The 23,271-nt window shown below is 43.7% G+C and overlaps 3 protein-coding genes across 3 annotated transcripts in view; 2 read left to right on the plus strand and 1 right to left on the minus strand.

Annotated features, from left to right (window-relative positions):
• The window catches only part of ephb6 (eph receptor B6), a gene marked incomplete at its 5' end in the record, with an annotated part of 45,127 nt that extends 40,156 nt beyond the window's left edge, over positions 1-4,971 (plus strand). Inside the window, 9 exons of the mRNA XM_083635302.1 lie at positions 580-694; positions 793-848; positions 1,664-1,780; positions 2,226-2,473; positions 3,567-3,785; positions 3,890-4,039; positions 4,289-4,476; positions 4,566-4,724; positions 4,833-4,971. Of these exons, the coding sequence (XP_083491428.1) occupies positions 580-694; positions 793-848; positions 1,664-1,780; positions 2,226-2,473; positions 3,567-3,785; positions 3,890-4,039; positions 4,289-4,476; positions 4,566-4,724; positions 4,833-4,938 (1,358 nt within the window). The 3' untranslated portion in view covers positions 4,939-4,971. The remainder of the gene's footprint in view (positions 1-579; positions 695-792; positions 849-1,663; positions 1,781-2,225; positions 2,474-3,566; positions 3,786-3,889; positions 4,040-4,288; positions 4,477-4,565; positions 4,725-4,832) is intronic.
• Positions 4,972-5,139: 168 nt separating this feature from the next.
• Positions 5,140-17,074, plus strand: trpv6 (transient receptor potential cation channel, subfamily V, member 6). Its single transcript, XM_083646255.1, has 18 exons — positions 5,140-5,266; positions 9,196-9,294; positions 11,305-11,443; positions 11,592-11,689; positions 11,796-11,918; positions 12,086-12,226; positions 12,397-12,495; positions 12,644-12,819; positions 13,008-13,154; positions 13,279-13,358; positions 13,455-13,590; positions 14,067-14,153; positions 14,610-14,686; positions 14,815-14,980; positions 15,188-15,254; positions 15,398-15,666; positions 15,764-15,870; positions 16,526-17,074. The coding sequence occupies exons 3-18, from the start codon at positions 11,325-11,327 to the stop codon at positions 16,803-16,805; spliced, it is 2,172 nt and encodes a 723-aa protein (XP_083502381.1). The 5' UTR covers positions 5,140-5,266; positions 9,196-9,294; positions 11,305-11,324; the 3' UTR covers positions 16,806-17,074.
• On the minus strand, positions 16,986-20,438 carry LOC310785257 (rheacalcin-1). The gene is made up of 6 exons (XM_083646267.1): positions 20,259-20,438; positions 20,067-20,171; positions 19,675-19,755; positions 18,143-18,294; positions 17,850-17,947; positions 16,986-17,747 (listed from the first exon to the last, which is right to left on the minus strand). Exons 1-6 carry the CDS (start codon positions 20,368-20,370, stop codon positions 17,618-17,620), a joined length of 678 nt encoding a protein of 225 aa, XP_083502393.1. The 5' UTR covers positions 20,371-20,438; the 3' UTR covers positions 16,986-17,617.
• Positions 20,439-23,271: the final 2,833 nt, after the last annotated feature.

The following is a 23,271-nucleotide window of genomic DNA, read 5'->3' on the forward strand; positions in this document are numbered from 1 at the left end:
TCAACATGGCTCTCATTCCCAAGTAGTCAAATACTGATGCGGTTGGTGTTCTGGATTGGACCACCCACTAGTCTCTCAAGCCAGTCTATCTCTTCCACAATCTTTGAATGCTCCAGAGACAGTCTGTACTTCAGCCCATTACAATTTGGCCAGCAAAGTTGTCATCTTCCAAAGGAAAAAAAAATGCTTCAGACCAAAGGAAGATCAATCATATTCGACCTATCACGACACTTGTAAACAAAACAGCTGGCAGGTGATTGGAGGAATTAAAGCTTCAGTATTTGACTACTTGGGAATGAGAACCATGTCGACTCAATCCTTCCTCCAAAATCGCTTACAACAACTTTAATATTACATAAATCAAATCATGTGTAGACAAGACAATAGATCAATAATATGTCTGTGCGAGCAGCAGATAAATCTTGGATTAGCTCTAATCCATCTTGAGTAATAATCCTATGAATGTAGCACATAGTTAGACAGTTGATGACCTTGTGTAGTTGATGACCTTGTGTAGTTGATGACGTTCCTGATGACGTCGTATAATAGCTGATGAATTTCTTACTTTCTCTTCCACAGAAGAGCGTTCGCCGCAGATCCACAAGCGGCTGCCTCTGCTGGTGGGGTCGGTGATGGGTGGGGCGGCCTTCCTGCTGGTCGTGGCAGCGATCGTGGTTGTGGTTGTGTTCCGCAGGTGTGTTGAATGGGACATTTGATCTGTTCTCTGAACTGTCACTGTGTGCTCATTTCCTGTGTTTGCTGTTCTTCACTGCATTTGTTTTTACATGGCAGTAAGAGGAGAGACAGTCCCTACAGCGACAGGCTCCAGAGGTACATCAGTAACCGAGGTGAATATATTTTAAACCTTTTAAACCAAAAACCAAGGTGAATATATTTTAAAGGTTTCAAACCAAAATCAGAAATACAAAATATGATTTATAGAGGGGGGAATCCAATACTTGTTAAAGGAACACAGGTGTGGACCAGTGATGTCATTTGTGCATCAATGACATCACTTGTCCACAATTTAACTCAAATCAACTCTCAATAACTGTCAAACTAAATGAATTACTTCAAAACTGGCTAGTGGCTACTGATGTTGTAATGATACAAAGCTGGTTGAAAATTGGTGGAGTGTTCCTTTAATGGATAGTAAGTAGGACTACTTTAATTCCTTGATTGACAAAATGTCAAACATTTTACCAGAATGTATACTTAATATTGTAGAGATATTGAAGAAATCATTTCAGGTAATATTTCACCCAAAACTGATAGTGTTTTGGGTGGGCGACTCTTTATTGCTTCACTCAGTATTTATCAGAACAAGTGGTGCAGGCCCTATTTTGAAACGATATTCCTCTTCACTTTTTTTGGTCACTTAACATCATTTGAGTAATATTTATATACTGTATCAGGCACATGTCTGTGTTGTTGGCATGTTTTGTATAGCAGTTTCTCTCTGCTCTGCATGACACTATCCCAGCCTAATGTCCACAACCCCAGGGTCAAGGGGAAGAGTGTGACAGAGAGAGTAGAAGGGCTTAATGCTGTCTATGCATCAGCTCAAGGCTCCTATTCACTTATTCAATGGCTCACAAAGGGTGAAATAAATCAGCTACACTTCAAAGGTTTCCTAGATTCAAATAGCGTTTTCTATTTCCAGGTGGAGTAAAATATTATGTGGACCCATCCACTTATGAGGACCCCAGTGAGGCGGTCAAGGAGTTTGCCCGTGAGATCGACCCCATTCACCTCAAGATTGAGGAGGTGATTGGTGCAGGTAAGACTCCCATTTTCTTCCCTGGCAATTAAAAAAAAAAGTCAAACAGTTTTGAAGGTCTGTCTTTTTTCTTTTTTGTGATCAATTATTTATTGTGCAAACAACAAATATAAAGCGCAACTCAAAATGCACCAAAATAAATTGACAGATCTACCCCCGTTCCCCACCCATCATCACTATACTATTGTTAAAGTTATTTTAAGTTGTTTCATGCTACTGGTCGGGGATCTTATTTCATGGTAAGGTGCAAACAAAATACAAAAACCAACAGGTTTTAGTTCGAGGCCAAACAACAACAACAACAACAACAACAACAACAACAACAACAACAACAACAACAACAACAACAACAACAACAACAACAACAACAGACAAACAGTTCTGTCATATTTTATCAGCACAGGGTAATCGTTCATCCTTCCTCTGTTCCTCCTCTTCACTCCAGCCCAGTTTGGAGAGGTTTCCCGGGGCCGCTACCGGCCGCTGGGGCGCAGGGAGGTGCTGGTGGCAGTGAAGACCCTGCGCTGGGGGGTGACCGACAGAGAGAGGGGGATGTTCCTCAGTGAAGCGGGGGTCATGGGTCAGTTTGACCACCCCAACGTGCTGAAACTGGAGGGTGTGGTCACTCGCAGCCCCCCAGAGAGAATCATCACCGAGTTCATGGAGAACGGGCCTCTCGACGCTTTCCTCAGGGTGAGGCCACACCTACAACTCCCATGTTTGCTCTATTGTTATGGGGCATTCCTTTCAAACTGGGAAATGGGAATCTGACGGTTCAAAGGTGATGAGCTCGAACGGCGACATCACCAGTACTCGTATTTTCTCTCCCAAACTCGTACGAGCCTCAGCAGCCCCGACCTCAAAAATCCAAGATGACTGCTCTGTGCATCAACAGTAGTTAAAAATTGTAGTAAATACTGTTTATTAGCACTTCTGTCTTTTTTGTGTCAAATCAGCTCAGCTGTACACACAGCACTCTCTAACCTCTATCTGTGTGGACATGCTGCTGCAGTGCTTGTATGCGCAAAATACAGCTAAATGCATTGTTGTCATATTAATTGCTAACAATGGCTAGCCTGGCTAGAGCTAACCCTGGCTGGTTTCCCAACTGTTTAAATGGAATGTCGACAACTTGGCTGTGACGTCACTCCAGTGTGAAATCCTTCGCTCCCAGTTTTAAACAATAGTTACCGATTCCCTACTAGCCTGGGTAAACCCAGCCTCCATGTGACCTCTATGTAGTATCAGTTACGAAGAAACTTACGTTACAGGCATAGTCTGTGACATCACGTTGAAGGCTGGGTTCACAAGTCATGCTCTTTCCATAAAGCCCACCAGCTTTGATATCTGTTGGCTAGTTGTTGATATTTATAATGATATTGTGGCTCTAAAATATCATTTTTTATCATTGAGAGTGTCATGGCAGCGACTTCCGTTCCGCTCTTCACTCTGCGCTCTGCGCGTCCCCCTGTTTCCACCCAGAAGCTGTTTACCAAAATGCTGATCGGCTAATCCCTCCTATACCTTAGTCAACATGAACACATTAGTAAATGATTGTAGACACATTAGTTCACTCTTAATTAAGGGTTAGTTAACCCCTAATTAATGTAGCCTACCCTTATTGTAAAGTGTTACTGAATACTCAAAAAAGTAAAATTACACTAACATGTAATTAGTTACTTCCACCTTTGTGGCCTAAGGATTCCATATCGTTCAAAGCCATTCATTCTCTGCCTCTCCTGTTCCTCTGTTCCCTCCCTCTGTCCTCCGTCTCTTCATCCTCCAGGAGAACGAGGACCAGTTTAGCATCCTCCAGCTGGTGGGGATGGTAAGGGGAGTTGGTGCAGGGATGCGTTACCTTTCTGAGAGAAACTTTGTGCACCGGGACCTGGCGGCCAGAAACGTGCTGGTCAACTCCAACCTGGTGTGTAAAGTGTCCGACTTCGGCCTGTCGCGACTCATGAGGGGCCTGGACCACAACATACCTACGTACACTGCCTCGCTGGTGCGTACTGGGAAATGGGAGTTCCCTACCACTATTTTGAAAATCCTACCTGCTATGTAATCCTGCTTCATCTCCTGTCCTTATCCTCTGTCTTCTTCCTTCAGGGCAGTAAGATTCCTGTGAGGTGGACAGCACCAGAGGCCTTTCAGCATCGCAAGTTCAGCTCAGCTAGTGATGTCTGGAGCTTTGGCATACTCATGTGGGAAGTGATGTCGTACGGAGAGCGTCCGTACTGGGACATGAGCAATCAGGAAGTGAGTATAGAGGGGAATGATGCCAGTGGGTGGGCGCAGTCTAACATATTGTGTATCCAATAGACAAACAGTGAACCGAGTACAGCATTCTGTCCACTCTTACAAGCCCTCAGTGGTCTGTGACATTTGATGTAGAGAGGTTTTACAGCCAGTTGCCCTTTATATATGATCTCAACTCTGTATCTCTGTATCTTTATATATGATCTCAACTCTGTATCTCTGTCTCTCGCTTGTTCGCTCTGTCTCTAGGTGATGAAAGCAGTAGGAGACCAGTACCGTCTCCCAGCCCCCCTCAACTGCCCCCCGGCCCTCCACTCTCTGATGCTGCAGTGCTGGCAGGCTGAGAGAGGGGACCGTCCAGGGTTCGACTCGCTCCTGTCCTCCTTGGACCGGCTGATCAGACACCCTGCTTCCCTCAAGGCGGAGCCTGCTGCTCGGTGAGACGATGGCTCTGACATATCAATGCTGTATTTCATGTAGAATATATATTTATGGTCTGTAATGCTCCCGTTGTGTTCCTTTGCAGAAGCTGCTCCCAGCCGCTTCTGAGCCCCACCCCCACAGACTTATCGTCAGTAGCAACAGTCAGTGATTGGTTAACGGCACTGAGGATGGACAGATATAAGGATGAGTTTGAACGGGCGCACCTGGACACATTAGACAGAGTCAGCAGGCTCACCATGGAGTGAGTATACTCTGCCTTTATCAATTTACATGGTTAAAATATCAGTTAGGACACTCAAAGTTGAATTGTTGCATTAAACACACACCCCTCCTCACCTCTGTCCTTCAGCGATGTCCAGGGTCTGGGGGTGAACCTCCTGGGCCACCAGAGGAAGATCGTCAGCGCAGCCCAGCAGCTCAGGACCCACCTGACGCAGGGCCAGGTGGAGGTGTGAAATCCACCCAAAACACTGTGCCATGGACTTCAAAGGTTTTCACATTCCTCTGGTTGTTGTGTCTTGTTTCAGCAACATCCATTCGGACTGAGCACATGTTTCATGCCAAAAGAAACAGGAGATTAGCCTTCGTTCGAGAATAGCACCGAGTGCCACTGTATTTTCTGATGAACCTGACACTATAACCAGGAAGGGTGAAAAATTGGATCTGACTTTTGCTACCAATCACTCAAGAGAAAAAAATGTGATCTGACTTTTGCTACCAATCACTCAAGAGAAATAACAGAAGTAAGAGAGATGCACCATGGGAGCTGCAGTCCAGGCTGAAGTGAGTTCAGGGAGTTGCCGAGGAGAAGGAGGATTCCTCGATGGGTTTTACTAGATTTCACTTTGTTGCCGTTTGCCTGCTCCTCTCTTTTCACCCGTCTCTAATCCTACCTCTCACCTCCTCTCTCCCACATTCTCCAGTTTGCCTCACTGCTGTCCCTCCTAAACATTTTCCAATATCCCCGCCCTCATTGAGTAGAATGAAATCAGGAAAAATGTTTTTTGTGTTTGTTTTTTAATATGGAGATTTCTCCTCACAAAGAATTGCGTGAAGACAATCAAAGCCTTTTTCTAATATCTTATTTGTAATGTTATATCACTTCCTCTCTACTTACAAAGCCAAATGTTGAAAACTGTTGGCATATACAGTATATAACTGTGTGTGTATGTACTGTATATATATATATATATATATATATATATATATATATATATATATATATATATATATATATATATATATATATATATATATATATATATATATATATGTACGTTTATATATATATATACGTACGTAGCCTATTGCCTTGGAGGATTTTATGATTATTCTTCAGAAAAATAGACAGTGTACTAGCAAAACTGTATCAGCCACCAGTTCAAAATCAGTTGTACAAACCGATTAGGTTTTAAATATTAATTAATTAATTAATCGGTGTAGTGAAATCAGTGAAAACACAAACTAAGCACAAGCTTTGCTCTCAAAAAAGTGTGCGGCAGGTTTTTTCTTTGTCCTCTTTGACAGAGGATGTTGAGGCATATCCAGGGTGTGAGAGTACCCTGTGTACTCACTCTCACTTTAGAGCATCTGAGCGACGGGCAGGCTCACCGTGGGCTCTCATACTGTAGAGCTCACCGTGGGCTTGTACTGTACTTCTATGGAGTTCACCTCAAACTACAAACACAAGCCACAGCACTCGGCTTTATGTGTATATTTCACTCTTCACCTCTTTTTGTTTGATTGCTAGAGTAAAGTCACTGAGTCGTTTGAGCGTTGTGAATGTGTGAATGTGTGAAATGGGTTAACTGGACATTAACTGATCTGATTCCCACTTGAAGGAAGGAGATGTAATGATCTGTAAGTATCCTGTGTGTCAGTGTGTGTATGCTGTATGTGAGGCTATGTTTATGTGTACATCAGGTATATGCTCTACATGACTGTGTGTGTGTGTGTGTGTGTGTGTGTGTGTGTGTGTGTGTGTGTGTGTGTGTGTGTGTGTGTGTGTGTGTGTGTGTGTGTGTGTGTGTGTGAGCGTGCGCGCGTGCGCGTGCCTGCCTGCCTGTCTGCCTGTGTGCGTGTGTGCATGTGTGTGTGAGAGAGATTTGAGGGCCAGTGTGTCAGGCTACACACAATATTAGTTTATTTGTTCACCACTATTCCATAATTGTGCAAATTTGTAAAATAAATAATATTACTTTATTTAAATCATTGCATTTGCCTCTTATTTTACCTGTCCAGAACCATCTAATCAGTTTAACTATATTTCACCCACCTACTATAGAGGGGAATACCACTCAATGTAAAAAAAAAAAAAAAAATCATATTCTAACTTATTTAGTATTGATCAAATACTATAGTCTACTATAGTCTTATATCAAATTTCTAGTCTGGGCGCCTGTTCGGGGCAGAAGGGAACTGGTGGGAATAGCGTGATCCTCCCATGTGCTACGTCCTGCAGGTGAAGCTCCCTGCTGTCAGGTGAAAAGAAGCGGCTGGCATGTCTCATCGGAGGAAGCATGTGTGTGTCTACGGCTCTCCCCAGCGACCGGTGCAGCAGGGGGAATTGACCAAGTATACAATTTGGGAGGAAATGGGGGGGAATCAGGAAAATAAATCACATCTCTATTTTTATTGATGGATTTGGATTGGTCTTAAAATGAATTAAATATAATTAATCCAAGACACAACAGATGGAAAGACAATGGTACTATATGTACTAAGAATCCAATAATGTATCCAATAGAGTATATTGAATAGACTGCACAGTGTAATGCTTCATAAAGTGATTTAGAAACTATCCTCAGATAGATATTCAAATCATGATTAGGCATCTGATTCATCTTCTCTGTGGAGGTGAATTTGTGTGCCTCCATTCATGGAAATATGACAAAGTCATACAGCATTCCTAGCTTCAACAGGTGGTGGTAAATATTCACTGATAGGAAATAAAGGACAATAGATTCACCTTGCTGTGCTGAGATCACCTTCAAATGTGAAAGAATGATCTTGATGGTCGTCAGGTTGCAGCGATCAGCAGGTTTGAGTGGAATCAGAGTTTGGATCTGTTGGGATCAGCAGTCCTGAGGGAACAGACACTGCTCTCCCACATCTCCTGCCGCTGCTATCAGAAGAGATCTGGACTGATAGCAGGGTCGCTTACACAACCTCAACACAATCCTGTCAGTCTGACCTGTAGCCTATCAGACGGTAGTGTAGTGGCAATAGTTGCAATACAACGCAATAAAAGACCTAACAGAAATGTCATTAGTCTCTTTTGTGTGGTGTACCCACTTCTTTACTCAAATTCATGCACTATTGTGACAGAAATGTTGGGATGCATGTCCAGAAACAATATAGCACACAAACCACAAAGTCATGTTTTTATGCTGTTATTGTGTCTTTATAAAGACATTAACAGGATGGAAACCACTGGTCTTTATCGCAGTACTTAAAGATGGTGCTTGGCCTCTGGTAAACAGCTATTATCGCCACAATGCTAAATGATTGGCACATCTGTGACCATTAGCCAGGCTTCCTATATAGTCCTCCTAAAGCCTCTTTATCCAGCGGCTAACCTGCCTCTTAGTCATGGCCTATATATGGTTCTTCACAATACCTCTACACTACTCCCATGGTAACTTGAAATGCCGTCAAAGTTGACTGATTCAGCAGTTTACAAATGGTTCACTTGTGCTCAAAAGAAATGTGTAATTCTGTTTCAGTTGGTCTCTTCTTGGCTCACTCATTCTCCTCCACTGAAAAATGGCAATTTCACAAAACGAAATATAGCATTAGCTTTGTTTTGATCATCTGGAGGAAAGTAACATGCCCTCATCGGACATGATGTGGCCAACCTCTGAATGATCATTATGGTCTTTGTAATGTGGCAATTACCATGTTTGTGAGTACTCCTGTTGACACATTGATGGTGCTCAACATGTTAAATCATTGTGAATTAAACTAGTTTGAAGTGTGTGTGCGTGTGTGTGTGTGTGTGTGTGTGTGTGTGTGTGTGTGTGTGTGTGTGTGTGTGTGTGTGTGTGTGTGTGCGCGTGTGCGTGCGTGCGTGTGTATGTGTGTACAAGATACAGTATGTTGGAAAATCATATGATTGCCATAATTACCCCATCAAACAACAGTGTGATATAATAAATACTAGCTTGACACTGAGAAAGATATCCAGTGTTACATCCATAGGTACAACAAAAGAAATGAGGCGATGTCGACAACTGGACCTTGCTTTAATATTTGGTGTACAGTTACAAGCAGGTATACAGATATATGTGCTTGCAAATTCCAAACAGGTTTCCTAAACGCTTCACTAGGAACAACCACCACAATGTGTTGACTGTCATGATGTTGCAAAATGTTCATAGCGGTCATGCAGGTGTTGGTGGTAGTTAGTGGAATGAAGAGCATGCTCGCTGATGTCAGACTGGTATATTGGGATTAGGACCAACTAGTGTTGTTTCACTTTCAGGTGACACAATATAGCAGATAATTTGATATACAACAATTCCTGGTTTAATATTGGATCTATCCTCAAAGGATAACTTTCCCTGACCAGAGGTGAAAGTATACCTGCTCCTGAGTCCTGACCACACCTCTACCTGCCTCATCCCCCATCTCCACCCATTCATTCAGTGTCTCCTCCCTTGTCCCTTTGTCATATATAAAGGTCATTTCATGGGAATTTTCCTTCTCTACAGAACAGAAGGATCTTCTTTAGATGTTGCTTCCATCCTTTGATCGTGTGTGATGATTGAATATCACCGGAAATTGAGGATCATCAATTTGCTTTTTTAAAGGTAAGCCGGACAAACAAAATTTATTTTATTTTATTTATTTATTTTATTTATTTATTTCATCTCATTTAATTGAATTCAATTTAATTAAGTTTAACTTTATTTATTTGTATTTGTTTAGTTGCTTTTTGTTTCGTTTTGTTTTGTTTTAGACCTAGTTTGGGTTTATTTTATAGAATAGAATAGAATAGAATAGAATAGAATAGAATAGAATAGAATAGAATTTCCCATCTGCTGGTAGGCTATAGAAGTGGTTCTCAAACTTTTTTCACATCAGGAACCCCTAAACTAACACAAATTAGACCACAGACCCCCATTTAATAAGATTTTGTCCCAGGGTCCCCCATCTGATTATGGGCTCTATCTTCCGACAGGCGGTATCCCCTAATAGCGCTTTGCGCACCTGTTTGCGTGTGGCTTAAGGCACGGAAGATAGCATTCTGCCTTGCGCCGTCCACCAGGTGTTCTGTCGAGTTTTGCTCCCCCGCCGAGCAGCAAAAGAAAGCATCCCCACCTCACGGGAGCATACTTGTAATGATTTATACAGACATGTAACTGTTTAAAAGTGATATAATTGTCTGGTAGACGTGACCTCCCTGATTTCTAAGTTAAAACAGCCCCGAAATATGTAGGGGATGCAATTCTCGGCCGGGATGCGGAAAGGTTCATGGCACGTGTCGCAAGCGCAAATTAGAGCCATGCCAAAATCAAATCATCTGCGCCCCAAAATGCAAACAGGATTTGGGTGGTCTTAACTACCAGAATTATTCACAGGCGTGGCCGGGCAAGGCTGGGCATTAGTCAATCAAAACCAATCAGATTCCCGTCTCGCAATGGCTGTTTGCGCGAGACATGCAATATGCTGTAATTCTCTCCATGCGTAATAGAGAAGCGAGCTTGTGACCGGAAGGTTCAATCCCCGGGACCGGCAGGATAAATCTGGGTGGGGAAAGTGAAAAGGCAGCGCTTGCCCCTCCCTCATTACCACCACTGAGGTGCCCTTGAGCAAGGCCCTTATTCCCAACCGCTCCAGTGGAGCTGATCAGTGGCCAGCAGATCAGACTGTGGTTGTACTGGTCAGCTTCCAGGTATGAATGTGTGTGTGAATGTGAACAGGGCACTCCTGAAAAAGAGAGCATTGCTCTCAGTGAGACTCCCCCTGTATAAATAAAGGTAAAAAAAAGAAGAAGAAAAAAAGAGTGTACTCACTCGTGTGAGCACAGAGGGAGCTTATTGACAGATCGTCTGTGGTGCCAACGACCCTTCGGGTTATGGAGGTAAATAGCCTATGTCCATTGTCCAACAAGTTTTCTCAATTAATTTCCGTCTTTGCGATGTGATAAAAGTTTCTGAGTGAGTTGGTTGCCTCACTGAATTATCTGCTAATACCCAATTTTAGCAGCATAATTAGATGTCTAGGCTGTGCGTAATGACATCTCCAAAAGGAATTCTACTTTGCACTGCGCTGCGCTGCACGGAGATTACGGGTGCGCTCCGAGAGCACGAGGTATTTGCGCGTAAGAGGTCATTTTCAAAGCTCTTAGTGCAAAGTAATTGCGCGCTGCTGACGATAGGGTAATGCCATCTATCACCACATTTTAGCGCTGAAACACTTGCTTTGGCTTGTGGCAGCCAATGCCCAGTAGGCCTACTACAATTATCACAGGCATGCGCTTGTGTCCGCCCCCAATTTGCATTGCGCACGGCGTTAAACGAGCGCAAACGCTAAATTTGCGCTTTTGGGAAGATAGAGCCCTATGTTTGTTTTTAGATGTTTTATTAGACAAAGAAATACATGATCAAAATAGTCATACATTCTGTCATTGTGTTACTCATGGATGGAATAATAGTGAAAATAAATTATCCTCCTTTTTGCTGGGGACACCCTGGAATCCGCTCAGGTCCCCGGACCCCACTTTGAGAACCATTTGGCTATAGACACTACGGTTAGTTTCAGCTTCATGTGATCCCTCTGCTTCTTCTCTTCTTCATGTCTTTCTTTGTCCCTTTCAGTCACTAATCAGGTGTCTGCCATGGCCAGATCTGCTCCCAGCGAGCTCAACCACTGGTGGAGCCAGTTGAGGTTTCGTCTCCAGAACAGAAAAGGATGGAATGAGGTGTTGGACGAAACATTTCTGCTCCACACCAAACAGTAAGAAAACATTAGCTCAGATGCCACTATAGCCACTGAATTCTTCAACCACTTCACTGCCCATGAGTGGTGTTTCAAATAGTAGTTTACCCCAACTTGTTTACAGTATATCCATTCATGATCTCTGTTTTTCTTCCCTCACTTATAGGACAAATGACATTCCTCTCTTCTTCGCTGCTAAAAAGAACAGTGTGGGTTGCATCAAGAAACTGCTGAGCTGTGCCTCCACTAATATCTTCGAGAGAGGTAAGGCAGACTGAGGGTGGTCAACTGCACATTTTCAATTGAAGCACTGCTGCATTGTTCTTTGAGTGCAAGTGCAGAGTCAGTTGTAATACTTGTTGTAATCCAGGTGCTTTGGGGGAGACGGCGCTACATGTAGCCGTGATGAATGATAACCTGGATGCTGCTGTGGCTTTGATGGATGGAGCTCCCGAACTCATCAACGAACCCATGACGTCTGAACTGTTCCAAGGTTAATACACACAAACACATTGTGCTCAAAGACACTCAGGTTCATTATGTTAGGGTTAGGGTGTTTTAGGGTGTTTGAGTAATGGAGTGTTTGATAAGGGTAAATACAAAACAAACATCAAAAGTCATTCATAATGACTGACAGTGTTTGTATCTACTGTCTCTCAGGTGTTACTCCTCTCCACATCGCTGTGGTCAATCAGAACATCAACCTGGTGCATCATCTGATCAGCCGTGGAGGTGACACAGCAACGCCCAGAGTCACTGGCCTCTACTTCAGGAAGAGGATAGGAGGACTGATATACTATGGTAAAGTAAAGTGTGTGTGTGTGTGTGTGTGTGTGTGTGTGTGTGTGCGTGTGCGTGCGTGCGTGCGTGCGTGCGTGCGTGCGTGCGTGCGTGTGCGTGCGTGCGTGCGCGTGCGTGCGTGCGTGCGACAAGTGAAGGACATATTGTTGAAATGTACATTTGGTCGACAGGTGAGCACATCCTGTCTTTTGCAGCATGTGCTGGGAATGAGGACATCATCTCCATGGTGATCGATGCAGGAGCGAGCACCAGGGTTCAGGATTATCGCGGTACGAAATGTAGCCTCTCCCTTCCTTCTTTTCCCATATAGATTGACCCATATCAGTCAGATATTTGAAGAATAATGTCTCTCTGTTTTCTACTTTCCTTTCCAACCATTTCCCCCTTATACTGTATTCCCTCATCTTCTCCCTATAGGTAACACGGTGCTCCACATTCTGGTTCTGCAGCCCAACAAGACGATCGCATGCCAGGCCATTGACCTGATTTTGGCACGCGATGCAGAGCTGGACCAGTCAGTGCCGCTGGACATGGTGCCCAACTGCCGTGGCCTTACGCCTTTTAAACTGGCTGCCAAGGAGGGCAACACTGTGGTGAGGGAGGCACGCGTACAGGATCACAGATGTACACAGCGTCAAAACATAACAGGATCATTTATGAAAAAGTGTAACAGAATATCTCTACTAATCCTATCGTCTCTTTTGAATCACTGAATCACTAACATTATTATTTCTCACTTTCGCTGTCTTTTTATTGTCCATTCTCTCTGCCTCTCTCTCAGGCGTTTCAGCACCTGGTTAACAAAAGGCGCGTGGTCCAGTGGAGTCTGGGCCCTTTGACCTCTCACCTTTATGACCTGACAGAGATTGACTCCTGGGCTGACAACCTGTCAGTGCTGGAGCTCATCGTGGGCAGCCACCAGAGAGAGGTACAGGTTCCCATATACAATATACCCATACCTATATATCAATCACATAGGTATAGCTATTTTGCTGCAAGTGGAATATGTTCAATGTGAGTCTGAGGAGTCATAACAATGGACTCTTCCCCAGGCAAGGAGGATACTAGAGGTGACGCCTGTGAGGCAGCTGGTCAGTCTGAAGTGGAACCTCTATGGAAAACACTACTTCAGGTAAGCTCACACACATACACCCTCTCTGAAATATCCACCCACTCGACACAATTTTAGTTTTGTTGTAATTGTGTTTTTCCTCTTTATTGTCTACAGGCTGCTGCTGCTGCTGTATCTGCTGTACATTGTGACCTTCACACTGTGTTGTATGTATCGCCCTCTGAAGGACGCTCCAGAGAACTACACAGAGTCAGACATGGACAAAACCATCCGAGTCCAGAAAACGCTAGATGTGGGTTTGTGCTCTACTCTCTCTCTCTCTCTCTCTCTCTCTCTCTCTCTCTCTCTCTCTCTCTCTCTCTCTCTATAATGTATATATATATATATATATATATATATATATATATATATATATATATATATATATATATATATATATATATATATATATATATATATATATATATATATATATATAAAAGTAATTTGCATCTAGAATTATTGTTGTGGAGGGACAGAGAACCCGTAAACCTGTAAAGAGATATCCTGTCCTTATGGTAGAAGTGACAGTAAATCAAAACCTAGTTTCATAAATAACTAAAATAATGCTACAAAGAAAATACAAAAAGGACAGTAACTTTAGCCCACAGTTGGACCTTATTCATTCACATATGTCAGTTTGGGCACCTGTTCATGCATGGCACAAAGTCTAATAATAGGCTATCAATATGAATTAATCCAAACTATTGTTCTCTACCCGTGCCCCAGGAGAGTTATGTAACATATGAGGACAAACTGCGGCTGGCGGGAGAGATCATCAGTGTGCTGGGTGCCTTGGTCATCCTGCTGCTAGAGGTCAGTTAGCTCTACTTCCATGGAGTACAATGTACTGTACACTACCAGTCAAATGTTTGGACACACCTGAATGAATGGACCAGGTTTTTCATTTTGTTTATTATAAAGCCATTTTGATCTAAAGGCTTGAGCTTAAATGATTGAATTTTGTTTTTTTAGACAAATATAAATAGAGAGGTAATAATAATAATGCATCTAATCCAGTGGTTCTCAAACTTTTCATGTCAAGAACCCTTAAACTGACACAAATTAGACCACCTTTTAAGTTATCTTTTATCCTTTATTTATCCCCATGGGGAAATTCATCCTTCATCATTTTAGATGTTTTATTACAGAAAGTGTATGAAACCCATGACCAAAATAGTCCTACATTCTGTCATTGTGATAATTATGAATGGAATTATAGTGAAAACCGCACTTTGAGAACCTGGTCTAATCTGTCTGCTAATCCCACAGATCCCTGATATCCTGAGAGTAGGGGCAAGGCGCTACTTTGGCCAGACAGCCCTGGGAGGCCCTTTCCATGTCATCCTGTAAGTTGAAACACACTGAACCCCTGACCCAAGTGAAAAGTCAACTCAATCAAACTAGTTGGAAATACCATCTAATGCATGGCAGGTACCTGACAATCTTTTTCTGTTGTCGTTGTTGTTTTGACTAGTATCAGCTACGCGTGCTTGGTGGTGCTGCTGTGTGTCTTCCGAGCCAGTGGGCTGGAGGGAGAGGCTGTGTTGATGGCGTTGTGTCTGGTACTGGGCTGGAGCAATGTCATGTTCTTCGCCAGAGGCTTTCAAATGCTTGGTCCATACGTCATCATGATACAGAAGGTAGGGGGGTTGGACTTAGGTGTGTGGTATCTATGCGGTAACGGTATAAACAGTTCAACGGTATAGCTCACAAGTTGCATAGAAATAGTTTGTTCCATACCAACACACCTGTGCACATATGTTTTTGAAGCGGATGTATTCACTTGTTCTGTGGTTCACCTATTCCTGCTCTCAGACTGAGATGCCCTGTGTCTCATTTCCTCCTAGATTATATTTGGAGACCTGACTAAGTTCATGTGGCTGAGTTTCATTGTGCTCATTGGTTTTTCCACCTGTGAGTATATTCTGGTAAACATGTACAAACAAATCTTTAGCCCTGACATAACCTATAAATGAAATATTTAAAATGTGCATTTAACAAGGCAGATTTTGGATTAGTACTGACACCTCCACCTTGTCTTTCTCTTCCTCTCTCAGCCCTCTGGATGGTGTACATGACCCAGGACCCAGAGTCAATGCCTTCGTATCGCTCCTTCCCCATCACCCTCTTCTCCCAGTTTGAGCTCAGCGTCGGCCTCATAGACTTGCCTGTGGACCACACCATCGCTACGCCCCCCATCATTCACGTGCTGCACTGCGCCTTCTCCGTTGTCTCCTACATCCTGCTGCTCAATCTCCTGATAGCCATGATGAGCGACACACACTGGAGGGTGGCCCAGGAGAGAGACGAGCTCTGGACCACTCAGGTAACAGGACAGCATCATCAATATGAATGCACACAAACACCTTGCCTCCTGTGCATTGTGGTGTCATGGTTAGAGCTGCATGCTGTATGTTGTACAGGTGGTGGCCACAACCCTGATGCTGGAGAGGAGGCTGCCCCGCTGCCTGTGGCCTCGGCTGGGGGTGTGTGGGCTCACCTACGGCCTGAAGGAGCGCTGGTATCTCAGGTAAGACAGGGCTACAGTGCCAGGAGGAACAGAGACTGGCGTTTTAAAGAAAAGATCCACCCTAAAACACTGTGTGGGGGGTAACAGTGATTGGTATTGGTTAATTACTGTGCTTTTATGGGTACATTTTGTTGTGTGGTGGTGTATTGTTCTTATTCCCAACTGGCTAAAGACAAGACAACATGATGACATGATGACTTATTTTCAGTGCAATTACATATTAAGCGCAAACATCATGATTTTGGTGTCAGTTCCTCAGAATAGAAAGCAGGGCTCCTTTCTAAGCCACAATTGCACACAAATATCCAACCGTCACACAATTCACTCTACAAGTGGGAGAGAGACGGATTTCTCAGTAGACCAGAATGCAATGCAACCACAAGACATTGTGTTTGGAGTAAAGGGTGTAAGAGTTTTTCTCAACTGGAAAACGGACTCCCTTGCTATTGTTAACTTATCGCTATTCCTTGATCTCCATACTGAATGCAAGTTCAGGCGCATTCTGTAGGAGTTGTAAAAATGCATTGTGGGAAATGTACAAAATCTCTAACTGAAGTAGGAGTAGATGAGACAGGTTGGGGGATAAGTGGGGTACAGCAGAGAAGTCCATTACAACACTAACAGTTGCGACTGGTTTACTATATCATCTTTGCAGGGTTGAGGACAGAAACGACTCGATGGCGCAAAAGATGCGGCGCTACATCCAGGCCTTCTCCAGAGATGACGACAATGAGAAAGAAAAGGAGGCATTTGAGAAGACTGACACTCTAAAGGGGGGAGTCCCAGGATTGCCGATGCTCAGACCCAAACACAGAGGAGGGCTTCACCTCAACAGGAAGTCGCTGACAGGCTGGCAGATGATCCGTCACAGCGCTTTAGGTTTGGACATAGAGCAGGCAGACCCAGAGGAGGACCCGGACATCAGATATGTCTAGAATGAGACGCTTCATACCTGTCACTTTACAGCACTGAACTTCTACTGTGGTGATGAGCTGCACTGAAGCACACACAAGAAGAAGACATCCCTCTGCTGGAAATCTCTTTATATAGTCAATGGTGCAATTCTTTATGCAGTATTATGCTACTGAAAAAAGTGTATTATTTTTCTAGCAATATTTAAAAAAATGTAGCAGTAAAATATGCCAATATAGAATAAAGTTATATGTGTAGGTGCTTGAACACTTTTATACAAGAATAAAATTATCCTGAAACATAAAAATGAAATGATCTTTCATTTATATAAAAAAAAAAGTATACGTATAAAATAGTACAGTAATATATGGAATCACCCATATGTAATCATAATAATACAACATGATTGAAAAGCACTCAGATAGCAAGACAAACGAGCAACAATGACAAAAACCTTTGCTCCGTGTCTTTAGTGCAAACTCTAACATTTAGGTACCCTGATATTAGACTGAATTGTCAACTTGTTATACTCCATTTACAAACAAGCCAAAACTCAATTTAGTGGAGTGGGTGGATTAAAAGGTCTGACTCTGGACCCAGGCAAAGGCCTAATCAATGGCTCTCCATTATAGTATATAAAACAATGAAATGGTCTAGTAAGCTTCATTAACATTGTCGGCTGGATACAGTGCATTCTACTGATAGGAATGTATAGTGGAAAGAATTATGATCTGAGTTATTGTTGAGGAAGTGATGTTAGGCAACAGTAAATTGGTACGCTCCATACCGCGCTCAGACAGGCCGATGCTGTCATGGTTGCAGCTGGCAGATGCTGTCATGGCTGCAGCTGGCAGATGTAGTAGGTGAGGGTGTTGCAGGATGCTTTGGTCCAGCTCTTCTCTGGTGGGTCTCCACCACTCAGTATCCCACAATCACCCCCCTTTGAGTGCTCTTCTTTCCAGTAACTGTTAACAAGAGAGAACATTATAGCCCAAATACAGTCACATGATATTGTGGTCGCTATTTTTAGTACAGAGAGAAGAGAATAAGTCCTCTATTGTCTTCACCTCTCCGCCAGCAGAGAGTTGTTGACCCAGGTCCACTGACTTCCTCTGTATCTCAGCCCGATCCAGTACTTCATCTCCCCGCGTTTGGACAGAAAGTTCTAGAAGAAAGAGCAACATTCCTTTTCCTTTTAGACAACTAAAATAGAGCTAACCAAAGGCCCGGGTGGCATTGGCTAAAATCTGATTGGCCACCCTTGTTGCCACCCCCAAGTTTTCTTGTACGTCATTGGCTGATTTGATCTGAGCGACACATTGAAATTGTCTGAAATATGGGGGGGGGGGGGTTGGGCCACCTGAACTTTCTGGTCGGTGATGACAGCCAGATATCCTCCTCTAGCTGAACAGTTCCTCTGGCTCCCCTCCCAGCTCAGCCTGTGTCTGGACAGGTAGAAACAGGAGCAGTCGAATTCCAGCCATCCATCAGCACACCGCTGGCAGCCGCCGCCTACAGGAGAGAGGCAGCCAGCACAGCAACAAGCTCACAGCAGAGAAAACAACTAGGGTCACTCTCCAGACATGGACTGAATTGCATGACTGGATAAAATAGTATTGATCAAAATGTGCAATAAAACATTTGCAATATTTCATCATGCTAGTTACAGTTAATAATTGTAAAATAAATATGTTTTACTGGTAAATAAGGTTTGGGTTTATCCAAAACAGAAAAGAGTGGGGCTGACAACATGAAAGAAATCTTGGATGATTTATTATTATTATTACATTTGAGTGACTTAAAACAAATGTGGACCAGGGGCGTAATGTGGGGGCGATTCGAACCCTTGCTCGGATCACACCCATTTTCAAACTGGGCCTTCATTTGGTAATGGCCAGGCGGATTGAGTAGCTGCTGTATGCCCTAGGGCTGGGCGATACATGTCAGATTCATTGTTTGCTGTCTATTCAGTGGCTCATATCGCCTGGTAAACATCACTTGATTGCTAAATGTTACTGTCCCCTGTGACTACTCATGACTGTATCACCCAGCCCTATATCCTGTCTGTTTGGTCTGTTTTGCTCTCTCCCCTCTTCTCCCCTTCCCCTGCTCTCTTCCTACCTCTCTCCCTCTCCCCCTCCTCCCCCTTCCCCTGCTCTCTTCCTACCTCTCTCCCTCTCCCCCTCCTCCCCCTTCACCTGCTCTCTTCCTACCTCTCTCCCTCTCCCCCTCCTCCCCCTTCACCTGCTCTCTTCCTACCTCTCTCCCTCTCCCCCTCCTCCCCCTTCCCCTGCTCTCTTCCTACCTCTCTCCCTCTCCCCCTCCTCCCCCTTCACCTGCTCTCTTCCTACCTCTCTCCCTCTCCCCCTCCTCCCCCCTTCACCTGCTCTCTTCCTACCTCTCTCCCTCTCCCCCTCCTCCCCCTTCACCTGCTCTCTTCCTACCTCTCTCCCTCTCCCCCTCCTCCCCCTTCACCTGCTCTCTTCCTACCTCTCTCCCTCTCCCCCTCCTCACCCCTTCCCCTGCTCTCTTCCTACCTCTCTACCTCTTCACCTCCTCACTTTCCCTGCTCTCTCCTCCCCCACTTTGTCTCCCCTTTTCTCCCCTTCCCTCTGTCTCTCTCTATCATAAGATTGTTCAACCATATTATTATTATTATTACTGTAATTGTTATTGTTGTGTCAGCTAGATTTAGCTAGACATATTCTCTATGAAGCCCTCTGACACATGCTTGTGAATTAGGGCTATACAAATAAACTTGACCGACAAACAGACAGACAAACACCCAACTCAAAACCACTTCTGTGGTAGTTCCCGCTACAATAGGTGTATCCAGGAACACATTTTGCCTGGATAACACACACACAGACTCACAAAGCGCACCACACTCACGTTGAGGTTGAGTCTTGGGGAGGTAAGTCTGGCACTCCTCGAAGCTGCATGTTGGAGGGACTGTGGGTCCTCCAGTCTGGACTACAAATGAGAGGAGTAGGTGCAGTTGTAAGAGAACAGCATCATGTTTAAGGATCTCTGTAGTGCAATAGCCCCTATTTGTATAACCATATCAATGTCTGTTGTTATGAAATACAGCTAAATCCGAAGCACGGCAAGACAATCTGATGAAAAATCATGAACCCCTCACTGCAATCCCTATAGGCTACATTGTGTTTTTCTCTGTATTCCTTTGTGTACTGCCAGTAAGACCTACATTCATTTCTTGATCAGCTTTGATTTTAAAAACATAATCCAGCATTAAGTTTAGATCTATGCCCATGGATACTCACGTTTCACACCCAGGATAATGACCAGCAGCAGCAGGACCAGGCAGATTATGCTGAGGAACACACACAGGGCACGATACACACGCACATTTCCCTGCATCTGCTTGTCTGTGGAAGACATCAGATATCAGCCTGTTGGGATCGCATTACTCTAATAACAACACAGAACAGCATGAAGGCTTTTAACTGGCCTACCTTCCAGTCCCTCCAATTCAACCGATAACTTCGAGTCAAGTGATAATTTCTTTTCATCCTCATCCGATGGCTTTGCATCCGCATCGTAGCTGCGACAAAATTTGATGTACATGTGGAAATCTTTCCAGGGATTGGTTAAGAAGCCTTTAGCCTGTCCCGGTGCGTCTTCCTGTGTAGCTAGCTGGCTCACCACTGACTGCAGGAGTGCCAGACTGCAGTTTGAGACGCCCTCTGGCATGTCACTATAGTAACGTGCATTCTTTCATGTCTAAATTATTCATCGCACACAGTACTGGTTTGTCCTTCAATCCCCAACATCTGTCTCTCTGTCACTATCTTTAAAGACGTGTGAGATTCAAACAGGCCTTGAAAACAGTCCACTTTATTCCAAAACATCAGATAGGACTGTCCTTCGAGGTGATTTCAGGACAGTGCTATGTTAAACACATTTGAGGGCGAGGATATGCAGCAGTCTGTATTCCACATTGTAAAACAGTATGTTAAATAGACTCCAGTGAATAATTTCCAGTGAGAAACACCTGTCCACTTAGAGACTATTTTTACAGAGGAGTAGAGGACTGATAGACACTTTGTCACATGGTACAACAACAATCATCTGAAGCTCAAAATCAGCAAAACCAATGAGTTTGTGGTGGACTACCAGTCAATGGTTGTCATCCAGTGACGAGGAAGTGAAGAGGGTGGACTCGTACAAGTATCTTTGAGTCCAAATCAATATAATAATTATTAATGTGATTATTAGGTCAACTTAAAGTCGAACTGAACCTGTTCGTCACGTGCATAATGAGTCCGTTTCAGACTGAAAACATAGTTTGTCTAAGATGACAGGTTGAGAGGCGGGTCATAGTATCATGTCGATGATTTTATTTGACAATTCTGGGGAATGGATTGGGCTTTGGCCAATCCTGGCGTGTTCCGCCTCCAAATCGAGTGCGATTCAGTGTGTTGTGGCGCTCCCCTCGGGAAGAGCCTTTTGACGGGAGGCTGAGTGGCTGAGTGGAGCTCAGCGACCCGCAGGCAGCCAGCTGCCTTCGTGTTGCCGATCGGAGAGTGCAGCACGTCGGCCTGGAATCTCCAAAGTGCGACCCCTAGTGCGCGCCATTATCGCTGCTATAACGATACGATATCCCTGGAATGCGCGTTTTAACGAGCCAGTTACATTTCTTTGCATTCTTAGAGATTATAGTTTTTGTTTTTTATCCATGTTTCTAACAATTGGCGAAGTTAGTAGTTAGTTTATGGGATAGGAATTCTGCCAGATGACAGGCACTAGGCGCCATTTTCGACTTCATTTGGAAGAGAAAATTATCCAGAAATTAAGATTTGATTGACAGCTGCATGTCGTGATATGATTGGTTGAAATGGGGTAGAAATTTGATAGTACTGGGTGATGTCAGCAAACTGTAAATTGTTATCAATTAAATCTTGAAAAACGAACTTTTGATGTGAAAAAGTGTGAAAAACTAAAGAAATTAGATTGTTGTGATTTGTTTTGCATACATTATTAAATAGGTGCACTGCATACCCAGGTATTTGAACTAAAAGAAAAGAAAAGTCATTCTTGGGTTCAGCTCGACTTTAAGTATTTTGGTGTCTGCAAAACCAAGACCCAAGATGCTACAGCAGTAAGCAAAACCTTACAATGTCACAGTGAAGATGACCTTTGAACTTTTGGATATAAAATGTCATCACTTCATAATTTTATCCAATAAGACATCATGAACCACTCAGAGGTGTGTAGAATTTTGTCACAATTAGAGCATAGATTCTTGAGTTATGGCCAAAACATCTTTTGTAAGGTCACAGTGGCCTTGACTTTTGACCACCAAATTGTAATCAGTTCATCCTTGAGTCCAAGTGGACATTTGTGCCAGATGTAATGAAATTCCAAGACCTCAGGAATGCTTTGATGGAATTTATTCAAATAGCTCAAACATTCACTTGGACTGATTCGATTTTGGTGGCCAAAGGTCAAAGTTCAAGGTCACTGTGACCTCATGACCCCCGTTCCATGCTCATTAACGCGATATCTCACAAACGCCTTGAGGGAATTTCGTCAAATTTGGCTCAAACATCCACTTAACCTCGCGTCACCAGGCTCTTCTCGGCGAAAAAGAGCCAGGCCTGCGTTTACAAGGGATTTTGTCATTCGGCCTGTTTCCGGCCTAGAGCCCGCCCTCGACAGGAAACAAGCAGCGGAAACAATAAGAAAATAAAACGGCAAACAACAAAACAAAAGATGGACGTACCGAACTAAGTTTTTGAAGAAACATTTAGAAACATTGCGGATTCACAATATCACATAGCCTATTTTAAGCCAATACAGAAGCTTTGCAATTAATCGAGGAAAGAGACATTCTCGCGTGTCAACCAACTAGCTTTGGGAAAAGCTTAGTATTCCAAACCTGGCCGACGGTGTGCCAACTGCTTGGGAAGAACTTTTCAAACAAATGGCCAGTTGATGGAATAGTTATAGTTGTCTGTCCGCTGTTATCGATAATGGAGGATCAAGTACAACAGTTGAAATCCAAAGGCATGCGTGTGCTGGGAAAGACATGGACATTGATCATAAGATTTCACATGGCAAGTACTGCATTGTCTTTGGCTCTCCAGAAACCTTCCTCGGCAGTGACTACTGGAGAAATGTGCTAACGCTACTATACAACTTGTGTTGTTGTTATTTTTATCAGGCTCTAGCTAACGTAACCTCGCCACGTCAAGCTAACGGCAACAAAGACGATTTTTTTGGCGCACTTGTTTCCGGTATTGTTTCCTGTTTCCTTGATTTACATGGCCCAAAGTGGTGTAAAGCGTGCCCAGACTACATCCACCTGGTAGCACGCGTGTGATGGACGCTCTGTCCTTTGCGCAGCCGACACAGGTTCGAGTCCAACCCGAGGTCCTTTGCCAAGTGTCATCCCCTCTCTCTCTCCCAGCCTTTCCTGTCTGCCTACTGTCCTATCTAAATAAAGTGAAAAAAAAAAATATATAT

The sequence above is a fragment of the Poromitra crassiceps genome (genome assembly GCF_964638095.1).
Source record: "Poromitra crassiceps genome assembly, chromosome: 1".
Classification (NCBI taxonomy): domain Eukaryota; kingdom Metazoa; phylum Chordata; class Actinopteri; order Beryciformes; family Melamphaidae; genus Poromitra; species Poromitra crassiceps.